The sequence below is a fragment of the Zootoca vivipara genome, chromosome Z2 (genome assembly GCF_965207765.1).
Source record: "Zootoca vivipara chromosome Z2, rZooViv2.hap1.1, whole genome shotgun sequence".
In the NCBI taxonomy this organism is placed as follows: Eukaryota; Metazoa; Chordata; class Lepidosauria; order Squamata; family Lacertidae; genus Zootoca; species Zootoca vivipara.
The window spans coordinates 11,194,018-11,205,202 of NC_142585.1; the positions used below are offsets into that span (position 1 = coordinate 11,194,018).

At 48.9% G+C, this 11,185-nt stretch overlaps 1 protein-coding gene across 1 annotated transcript; it reads left to right on the top strand.

The window, feature by feature from the left end:
- The first annotated feature begins 1,130 nt into the window (after positions 1-1,130).
- ESX1 (ESX homeobox 1) lies at positions 1,131-8,803 on the top strand. The gene is made up of 5 exons (XM_060270579.1): positions 1,131-1,233; positions 2,002-2,296; positions 4,933-4,978; positions 7,743-8,020; positions 8,755-8,803. The coding sequence occupies exons 1-5, from the start codon at positions 1,131-1,133 to the stop codon at positions 8,801-8,803; spliced, it is 771 nt and encodes a 256-aa protein (XP_060126562.1).
- Positions 8,804-11,185: the final 2,382 nt, after the last annotated feature.

Genomic DNA, 11,185 nt, shown 5'->3' on the forward strand with positions numbered 1-11,185 from the left:
GTGTTTGGAAGTAAAGGGTAAAGGGACCCCTGACCATTAGGTTCAGTCTTGACCGACTCTGGGGTTGCGCGCTCATCTCGCATTATTGGTCGAGGGAGCCGGCGTATAGCTTCCAGGTCATGTGGCCAGCATGACAAAGCCGCTTCTGGCAAACCAGAGCAGCACATGGAAACGCTGTTTACCTTCCCGCTGTAGCGGTTCCTATTTATCTACTTGCATTTTGACGTGCTTTCGAACTGCTAGGTTGGCAGGAGCTGGGACCAAGCAATGGGAGCTCACCCCGTCACAGGGATTCGAACCGCCGACCTTCTGATCGGCAAGCCCTAGGCTCAGTGGTTTAACCCACAGCGCCACCTGGGTCCCTTGTTTGGAAGTAGCCGGGGATTATTCCCCTTTTCGATAGAGAGGAGCAGAATAAAATAACAAATAAAAGTCAACAAAATGGGTGTATTTTTACTTAATTGTACATTGCATGAAATGCAGTACCGGTGCTCATCTATACGCAGAAAGTCCCAGGTGGGGCTGGGAGCGAACCTTGTCCAAAAGCCCGCAGAGCTGCTGCCCTTCTGTGGGGCAACACCGAGCCGGTTTGTCCAGCCGCATTGACTCTCTCTTAAAGCAGCTTCTTCTGTAACCGTAGCCATATCAAAATGCTTTTTAATCGCTTTAGAAAACGATAGGACAGCTGCCAAGTTCGTGGAGAATAGGGATAGAGGGGTCGGAAATTCACTGTTTTTATCCTTGCTCAGGTGCACCCACCCACCCTTTCCCGAGAAAGACGGGTGCCAAGCAACAGTGGTCGAGATGCCAGAATCGGGCCGCCTGGAAAGTAGGCACCCTTTCCAGTAGTAGTTTCTCCGACAGAACTTTCGAATCTCTCAAGCCACCCTTGGGATAAGAAGCAACTCAACTAATCTGGCTGGTAGACTGCACCTCGGGCGGGATGCTACATTATCCGGAAGCGGTTGCTGCTCGCGTTCTTCTTCCCAGGGGACGCCTCGCACCCCACCCCCCTCAGATGCCAAGTACCTGCCCAGGGTCATTGCCAGGCCCGCCCATGAAATCTAATAGGGGCGCTGTCCGCTCCAATAAAACTCGGCGCCGTGCGCTGGGCGGCTACTGTAGTAGCTATGGAGAACGCTAGCTCCCCCGCTGCCCCCGCCCTGCACTTGCTCACCTCTTACTTCATCGACAGCATCCTGGACAGCCAGAGCCCCGACGCGGGACACCACGGTGAGCGACGGGAAAGGAGGAAAACGATACGGTACCGGGGGGGATTAGTGAGGGGGCGCCCTTCTTCCAACTCGCCCCGTCCATCAAGGTGGAGAAGAGGGGTTTTAGGGAGACCCCAGGAATGCCACTGGGCCCAGGAGGACTGAGTCGGGGTGTGTGTGGTTTTCTGTCCAGCGTTGCCGGCAGAGAACTCCAGGGTGGGAAGGTTGCTAGGATTCGGGGGGGGGGGGGCAAAAACTATTCGCTCATCTCCACCTGCACCTGTCTAGGCTCAGCCGTTATCGCCGCTGCCGCAGCCCTAAACGCAAATCCTAAATATCTTTGCAGCCAAGTAACTCCATCAAAGCAGGACTTTACCCCCGCGTCCCCCATACCTTACGTAAACGCAAGTGAGACTTCAGCCTTACTTTATTCGGTGCTGTCGGGGTTTGCGCAAACTTAAAACACACCAAAACTGTACTATATCCTGCCCTGACTGGCGTACATCACTTTTAGTTCCAAGCCTAAATTTTACTTTACTGGCCTATTTGCCGTGGGTGTTAACTAGCCTTTCTCCTATCCCGCGGAACTCCACGAGGCTTTACTTCCAAGTAAACAGAGCTACGGCAGGGGTGTGGGTGGCGGCGCGCGCTTTTCCAGGAGGCGATCCTGACGCCCGTTTCACTCTCGTTATTGACTCTCCAAGGGCAGGCACGGACGCGATTTCTTCCCTCGCCTCTCCCCCTCCACTTACAAAAATTATCCTTTTCCCCTCCTTACTTCTGCAAGCGGGAGACCCCGTCCAGCCGCCGAACCCACCCCAGGCCCATCTGATGGCGGAAAAAATGCCACCAGAACTCCCGGTGAGGAGCGGCGCGGACAAGGGGAAGGGAGAAGAGGAAGCTGGAGGGAGCGGCGATCCAAACATCCCGGCGCAGAACGCAGCAGGCAACGCCGTCGAGGCTCCTGGGCCCGCGCAGCCGAAGAGGAAGCAGCGCCGCTACCGGACAACCTTCAGCAACTACCAGCTGGAGGAACTGGAGCGCGCCTTCCTCAAGTCTCACTACCCAGATGTGTTCACCAGGTAGGTTAGGTGCGCTTTCGGTAGCGGGAAGGACAGGTGTGGCCCCATCTGCACTATCCGTCTAAATACCGCGTTGGAACTGTAGTTTCATCCTTAAACGAAAGTGCCCAAGATTGGGGGAGGAGAGCCACCTGCTTCAAAAGTATGCTGTGAGTCTGCTCTAAATCTGGCTTTGGGGTCAATATTGTCAACACTAACAGTCTCTGGCCAGGGTTTCAGTCTGGACGTTCCCATCTCCTACTCGGAGATGCTGGGGCAGCCCCGGATTTAGGGCAGTGTGGGCAGTTCCTCTGCACAGGGTGCCTAGTCGAGAGGGGATGCAAACAAAATAATAATAATAATAATAATTAATAATGCCTATATCTATACAGGTACCTACAGAGAAGATCCATTTAAAAAAATAAAAATAAAAACTGTACCAAAAGAAATTGTTGTGAAAATGCAAAGGTTCCAGGTTCAATTCCTGGCATTTCCAGGTAAAAGGATTTAGCGAGCATGTGATGGGGATACCAGTTAGAACTGGTTAGAGCCAAGAATAGTAGGCGAGATGGATAAATAGTCCAGCCTGGTACAGGGCAACTTCCTATGTTTTATATGTCAAGGTTGTTTATTGCATCATATGATCCCAAGCTCATCTTGCTAATGCCTCCCTGTTGCTCTCCACTTCATCTCACAGTGTACCTTGTTCAGCAATTGCTTATCAGGGGCAAGCCAGCCAACCATTACACCTGTAACAAACTGGTATTTTAGTGTGGTAGCACCTACACTTTGGAACTCCCTGTCTATTGATGTCAGGCAGGCAGTTGCCTTTGCTGTATGCTTTTTCTTTCAGCACCTGCTTAAAACATTTAGGTGAGCCTATCCAGACACAAGGATGCAAACACTGTGGCCTTAAAAATCCATAACTAAAACTGGCAATGAAACAAACAATTATATAAAGCACAACTAGGGGTGCCATCTGGGGGTGGGGGAGGGGCAGACGATGCCCCCCCCCAATATTTTCAAAGGGAGCCAACCCGCCCAAAAAAATTCACAGCGATCCTCAGGTTTCTCTTACACACAGCAGTGATTTTTAGGAAGTCTTTAGCTTGCACCAGGCATCCTACTGGGGAGACACAGTTTTCTGAGTGCATGTTTCCCTGCCCAAGCTGCTTCAGGATGTGGTAGATGTTCTCCTGGAGACACCTAGCCTGGTGGTAGATGTTCTCCTGGAGACACCTAGCCTGGTGGAAGCTGTTTCCTGGTTCTGCTGGATTTCTCAGCAGCTTTTGATACTATTGACCATGGTATCCTTCTGGACCATCTAGAGGAGTTGGGAGCTGGGGGGTACTGTTATGCAGTGATTCTGTTCCATCCTCCTTGGCTGTGTCCAGAAAGTGATATTGGGGGATGAGTGGTGCATGCTCTTGTTATCTCCCGCTTGGACTACTGCAACACACCTTACATGGGACTACCTATGAAGGTGACCTGGAAACTACAATTAATCCAGAAAGCGGCAGTTAGGCCGGTGACTGGGAGTGGCCGCCGGAACCATATAACACCAGTCCTAAAGGATCTTCACTGGCTCCCAGTATATTTCCGAGCACAATTCAAAGTGTTGACCTTTAAAGCCATAAACAGCCTTGGCCCTGTATATCTGAAGGAGTATCTCCACCCCCTGTTATTCAGCCCAGACAATGAAGTCAAGCTCTGAGGGCCTTCTGGCAGTTCCCTCACTGCAAGAAGTGAAGTTACAGGGAACCAGGCAGACGGCCTTCTCGGTAGTGGCACACTGTGGATGCCCTCCCATCAGATAAAGAACTATACAACTTTTAAAAGACACTTGAAGGCAGCCCTGTGTTGGGAATCTTTGGATTTTTGATGTTTTGTTATTATTTTATATGTATTGGAAGCTGCCCGGAGTGGCTGCGGCAACCCAGCCCAATGGGCAGTGTATAAATAAAATGATTATTGTTGTTGCTGCTGTTATTATTATGTGAGTCAGCCCATTGGTCCATCTTGGTCAGTTTTGTCATCTCTGACTGGTAGTGATTTTAGGCAAGGATCTTTACTTTCCCTAGTGAGGGATCGAACCAGGCACCATCTGCAGATGGTCTACCACAGAGCAATGGCCCTTGCCCCTCACTATACAATTCCAGTCGTGATGAAACTCCAGCCTCTGCTTTAGCAGATCTTGTAGTCATGTACACACCTTACATAAAACAACTCCAAAAGAATCCGGGGAACCGTAGTTTAACCCTCACAGAGCTGCAGTTCCCAGCACCCTTAGCAAACTATGCTTCTTAGGATTCTTGAGGGGGATCTGATGTGCTTTAAATGCCTTCCTCCACCTGTATCCCTTCCCTCGGTTGTTCCCGTGTTGAACTATACCAGGCATCCCCAAACTTCGGCCCTCCAGATGTTTTGGACTACAATTCCCATCTTCCCCGACCACTGGTCCTGTTAGCTAGGGATGATGGGAGTTGTAGGCCAAAACACCTGGAGGGCCGCAGTTTGGGGATGCCTGGACTATACTGTAGATTGTAAGCTCCTTGGGGCTGAGACATTTCCCTCATATAAAGCAGGCCCACTGGTAGCACTGTATACGGAATGCTGCAATAATCGTGTTCAAAATGCGTTTGCTTCTCCATTGGCAGGGAGGAACTTGCAGCGAGGCTGGGCCTTAATGAAGCCAGAGTTCAGGTAAGATACAGCTACTTCAGGTAAGCCTCCCAGAGTGGCTGGGGCAACCCAATCAGGTGGGGAGGATACAAATAATAAATTTATTGTTATTATGTTTCTGTGTGCGCTCTGGCACTCGTCACAGTATCCCGTTGTGCCAGAAGCGGTTTAGTCCTGCTGGCCACATCACCCAGAAAGCTGTCTGTGGACAAACGCCGGCTCCCTCGGCCTGAAAGCGAGATGAGTGCTGCAACCCCATAGTCGCCTTTGACTGGACTTAACCATCCAGGGGTCCTTTACCTTTTACCTTATTACATATCCATATTTTATAGTGCTAGGTAAATCAATGTCTGACTCCGAATGTGAGAAATAGAAAAGTGAACCAATCACTATTCCAAATCTGGATGTTACTACTCTTTTGCTTGTTTTCAGAATGGAATATGGGTGGGAACTGTAGAAATGTCTCACAGGTACAAACCAGCCTCACCTCCAGGGTTTTTTTTTTCCCAGCCGGAACTCACCAGAACTGCGTGCCATTGCCATTATAAGAGAACAAATTCATGGCGAGTTCTGGCACCTCTTTTTCTAGAAAAATAGCACTGCTTACCTCAATCCCTCATCACAGCATTGGCGCATGCTCAGCCCCCCATTCCCCCTACCTCCTTTCTCCTTTGCTGACACATCAGTGACTCCGTTACAGAAAAGTTGTTGTTAGTTCAACTAAGGCCCCATCTTCTCTGTTCACTTCAAGTGGTATCCTACCCCTATAAACCGTCATGGCTTCCCCCAAAGAATCCTGGGAGCTGTAGTTTGTCAAAGGTGTGCTGAGAATTCCTAGAACACCCCAATTCCCCTCACAGAGCTACAATTCCCAGAGTTCACTGGGAACAGAGATTGATTGCTAAAGCACTCTGAGAATAACTTGCAGAGGGAGTACCGGTATGCAGCCAAGGAGAAGCTGTGACCTGGAAATAGTTATGAGGGCCAGTCACAGGGTGTTGACACAGGGTGTTGAGGGCCACATTCAGCCCCCCAGGCCTGAAATACCCCATCCCTGATTTAGATTTAATACACTTCAAAACTGACCTTTTTTGGTTAAAACCCAAACCCAACTGAAGCCAAATCTTGATGACTTTAAATTGAACTTTCTCTTATTTCTCTGTTTTTAGGGGTTCCCATATTTCTATGACAAGGGACCCAGGTGGCGCTGTGGGCTAAACCACTGAGCCTAGGGCTTGCCGATCAGAAGGTCGGCGGTTCGAATCCCTGTGACAGGGTGAGCTCCCGTTGCTTGGTCCCAGCTCCTGCCAACCTAGCAGTTCGAAAGCACATCAAAGTGCAAGTAGATAAATAGGAACCGCTACTGCGGGAAGGTAAACGGTGTTTCCATGTGCTGCTCTGGTTTGCCAGAAGCGGCTTTGTCATGCTGGCCACATGACCTGGAAGCTGTAGGCCGGCTCCCTCGGCCAATAATGTGAGATGAGCGCGCAACCCCAGAGTCGGTCACGACTGGACCTAACGGTCAGGGGTCCCTTTACCTTTATATTTCTATGAAATCCTCCTTGAGTCCCTGTCAGGGAGAATTATTATTATTATTATTATTATTATTATTATTATTATTATTAGTCTGGGAATTTCTGAAAAATGCTGAAAATTGCCCAGGTTGTATGGCAAGTTGAGCTCCCCCCCCCTTTTTTTTCTTTTTTAAATTAAAATCAAAGAAAAGCTCCCAAATGGGAGGATGTTCCCAAATAAGATGTCTTCCTCCCCACCCCACCCCAAAAAACCTCAACGACTCTGTCTGGATATTCACTTTGAGGGATATGGCAAACCTACTATTATATCATTATGATTACGATTTCCTGTCTACTGAAGGTTCTCCTTTACTGCCAGTTCTTTCGATAGCATGGCTTATGGGGATATGAATAAGAATAAGAATAATACCCCACCCATCTGACTGGATTGCCCTCTTTCCTCTAGTTAGAGGTGCAACAATATTCATCAGTGACACTAAATAAATAATAACAACCCCCAAGCCATTCACCTGTGCTTTGTCTCTGCCCTGACCTTCACATCTTTTCCATGTGTACATGTTTCTCTGCTCCTGGGGTCATGGGCTCTGGTTTTGTTATTGATTCCCAGATAGTGGTGCATTTGCATTAACAGCATTCATAGGCAGTTCCTTGGATTCTTTGGGGTAGAGAGGAAGCTGTGTGGTCTGAATGTGATTCAACTGTATGGCATGTACGCAGCCCTAACATGGCTTTCATCGCTGGCATTATTCCAGTCTTCAGGGAACAGAAGGTAAGAAAAAGGGGGATTGCTCTAGAGCAAGGACAAGAAACCTCCAAATGTTCTTGGACTCCAGTTCCTATCATCCCTAATCATTTTCTGGCTGGGGCTGATGGAAGTTGGAGTCCAGCAACATCTGGAGGGCAACAGGTTCCCCATCTCTGGCCTTGACAGGAAATGGCAAGAACAGGAAATAAAAAGTGGGTCACCGCTCTTGGTGACGGATGGAAAAACATTGGTCCATTATAATATTCCTGGGCTTTAGGCTGCAATCCTGTACACACTTGCCTGGCAACAAGTCCCATTGGACTCAAATGAGACTTACCTCTTAACAGATATCTCAAGGATTGCACTGAGTCAATAATAATGATGGGACAATATTGGAAGTGTAAATGGAAGTGGTAACCGTTGCTAATGCACTGCAAATTTCTCTCTCTCTCTCTCTCTCTCTCTCTCTCTCTCTCTCTCTCTCTCTCTCTCTCTCTCTCTGAAGGTTTGGTTTCAAAATCGAAGGGCAAAGTGGAGGAAACGAGAGAAAACTGAAATTTTAGGGAGCATGCCAAACCTGGCCTTGACACATCCCTTGGGTGTGTACTTGGACGTGCCATTCAGTCAAACACCTTTCCTTGACTCCATGTGGAGATCAGTGCCAGTCTCACCCATGGCTATGCCAGCTTTGGCACCACCTTTAGGCCCACCAGCCTTTACTCCCTTTGGCCTCACCTGGGCATCCGTATTGCGGAATCCAGTTATGAGCCCCCAGTTTGGAAGGTAAGAATCCAATCAATATGAAGGTTGCATATTGAGATTAAAATGGGAGAGTGCACATCTGACTGCCGGATCCTGCATAGAGTGAGGCATGCTTTTAAGTCTCCTGATTTCAGTGGGCTTTGCTGTGTCTTAAGCAGAGGCGCTGCAAATGAGTCTTTTGCATAGAGCCCTGGTTCTCCCACTTCTACCCTCATTTAAAATAATTATTTTGTTAATATCAGATAAGACAATAATAATTTTTTATACTTTCCTTTTCAAAGTCAGTCTAGATTTGCATCTATATGTATAGATTAGCATATGTAAATTTGTGTCCTAGGCTCTAAGGACTAAGCAACCTTGCTGGTCTTAAACTCCTTGCAGCAGTGGTTTTCAGGCAGTGTGCCATGGCGCCCTGGGGTCCCTTGAACATAGCTGCCAAGTCTCCCGTATTCCCCAGGAAATCCCTGTTTTTCCAGCTGTTCCTAGCTGAAAAAAACAGATTTTTTTGTTTTCCCCGGTTTATTCTGGCGCAGCGGCCATTTTGGAACTGGGCGGAGCATGCTCAGAAGCGACTTTTGATGCTGCTCTGCCCAGTTCCAAAATGGCTGCAGTGTGACTTCTGGCGCAGCAGCCATTTTGGAACTGGGCAAAGCAGCACCAAAAGTCACTTCTGAGCATGCTCCGCCCAGTTTCAAAATGGCGGCAGCGCTACTTCCGGTCTGCTACTTCCGCCCTGTCCCTTATTTCTCCGACAGCAACTTGGCAGATATGCCCTTGAATGATAATCATGGGTACTGTGCTTAGCTGCCAAGTATCCCGTTTTTCATGGGAAACCCCTGGATTTTAATCCGTTTTCCGCTGTTCTCCCGAATGGAGAAAAATCCCAGAAATCCCCCGGATTTCCTACCTGCCAGGGAGCCTCCATTTTGGGTACTGCTCTGCCCATGTCTGGGCACCGGAAATCAGGCAGAGCGGCACTGGAAGTCGCTTCTACACATGCCCGGTGGCCATCTTGGTGGTGGCCGCATGTTGGCGGCCGTCACCAAGATGGCCACCACCATGCGGCCACCACCAAGATGGCCACCGGGCATGCATAGAAGCGACTTCCAGTGCTGCTCTGCCCGATTTCCAGTGCCCACATATGGGCGGAGCGGCCTTAGAAGTTGCTTCTATGCAACTTCCGGGGCCGTGCCACTGCTGATCCCACATTTTTCAGCGGGAGACTTGGCAGGTATGGTACTCTGATGCCTTCCACTGTCTCTGCCTTCCCAAGGCTTGCACAGCTGTTTTTTGCAGCAGCACTGGCTATAAGCTCCCCAGGCAAATGATGCCTCTGGGGCTGGGCAGGGGGTGCTGGTTGCTAGGAGCTGCTGAGGCAGCCTCAGAGTAAGCAAGCAAGTGGGCTACCCAGCCAGTCCGCCAGCCTTTGCTGTTGGGGAATGGACAGAAAAGAGGGAGTATGGGCAGGCAGGCACTGCACTGACCTTTCTTGTGCTTACTGTGTGCAAGGCCTGCCTGGGAGCCGAGTGCCTGGTGCTGAAGGGGAGCCTTTCCACCATGCAGGCCTGGCAGCACCCGCTGCTGCCGCTTCTGCCTCCCAAGGTAAGGTGCTGGCCTCATGTTCACCTTTGGCCTGTCTTTATTGGCCGCTAAGACTGCAAGCATCCTCTTCCCAGGCCCCTGAGGGGCAGTGTGAGGAGGCACCTCTCTCTGGGGCAGGGGTGGCGGCAGCGGTTGCCTGGAGGACTCCCAAGGAGAGGGGAGAGGAGGCTGGGGAAACTCTACAAGGGAGGCTGCCAGCTCTGCAGGCAAGGGGTGACATACTGGGCTCCTGAGCCCCTCAGGGATGAAGCAGAAAGAATGTAGTTGGTCAAGGGAACCGTGGACACAAAAAGGTTGAAAACCTCTGCTTGAGAGGATCAGGCTGTTATGCATGCAGAAGGTCACAGGTTCAATCCTTGCAATCCCCAGGTAGGGCTGGTAAAGATTCCCTGTCTGAAACATTGGAGAAATTCAGTGCAGGCAAAACTGAGCTAGATGGACCAACGGTCCTATTCTGTCTAAGGCAGTTTTCTATGTCCATAAGAAGTACATCATTAGAAATAACAGTTTCTCTTAACAGTTTCTTAAGAGAATTGTTATCAGTTCAGTAAAAAGCAGGCAGGCAGGCGGGCGGGCGGGCGGGAGGGAGGGAGGGAGGGAGGGAGGGAGGAAGTTCAGCTACTTACAACTAATGTTAAACATTAAAAACCCAGCAAGATAATGCCATAAGTCTAAATACGAACCAGAAAGATAAGTAACAAAGAGTGTTGTAGCATCGTAAAGACCTAATAAATTTATTGTGGCATAAGCTTTCATGGGCTCCAGTTGCCATCTTAGGCAACAAAGTTCTTCAAAATTGGGTGCCCTATGCTATGCGGAGCACCAAAGGGTAGCAGTGTAAACTTGTGGAGGTACTTGTATTAGTCCACTGGAAAACTTTGAACAGCTTGAAGGTTGCCTCCAAACCACCCTGTTTCAAAAGCAGGTTGCCATGCAGTAGAGAAAAGCAGTGCTTTTGAAAAAAAGAGCCCCATTTGGCTTCCTGAACCTTTTTTAAAAAAATTCTTTTGATCAAGAGCCTAACCCATCATGTCATTTTATTTATTTACTTGCCAATCATGCCAGACAGCTTAGAGTAGTATCCTTTAACTCGTTTCATTTGTCTGTGGTACAATGGCCATTACGAAACAGGATGTACAAGTATCTACAATCACAAATTGGTAGCAGATCTGAACTCCTGTCAGGACAAACATGAGGAAAGCAGGGACCGAAATTGGCACTTCTGTAATATATAATGTCAACAATATATATAACACTAATTGTTATAGAAACAAACCGAGATTAACAACAACATAAAAAAATACTGTTTTGGATGGTCCTTTTACAGCAGACATCCTTAGACAACGGCAGTGTGGTTTTTGAGCTGCTTCTGCAAAGATTCTATAATCCTTAGAGCAGGCATCCCCAAACTTTGGCCCTCCAGATGTTTTGGACTACAATTCCCATCTTCCACGACCACTGGTCCTGTTAGCTAGGGATCATGTGAGTTGTAGGCCAAAACATCTGGAGGGCCGCAGTTTGGGGATGCCTGCCTTAGAGCATCAATAAAATATTCTAACAGAGAAAAAGGTATTTAAAGTAGTT

Bases quoted from the DNA above. Each gene is read 5' to 3' on its own strand.
- ESX1 (XM_060270579.1), top strand. From the start codon at position 1,131: ATGGAGAACGCTAGCTCCCCCGCTGCCCCCGCCCTGCACTTGCTCACC. The intron at 2,297-4,932 runs GTAGGTTAGGTG...CTCCATTGGCAG, and splicing joins TACCCAGATGTGTTCACCAG to GGAGGAACTTGCAGCGAGGC. The intron at 8,021-8,754 runs GTAAGAATCCAA...TTTCTCCGACAG, and splicing joins ATGAGCCCCCAGTTTGGAAG to CAACTTGGCAGATATGCCCT.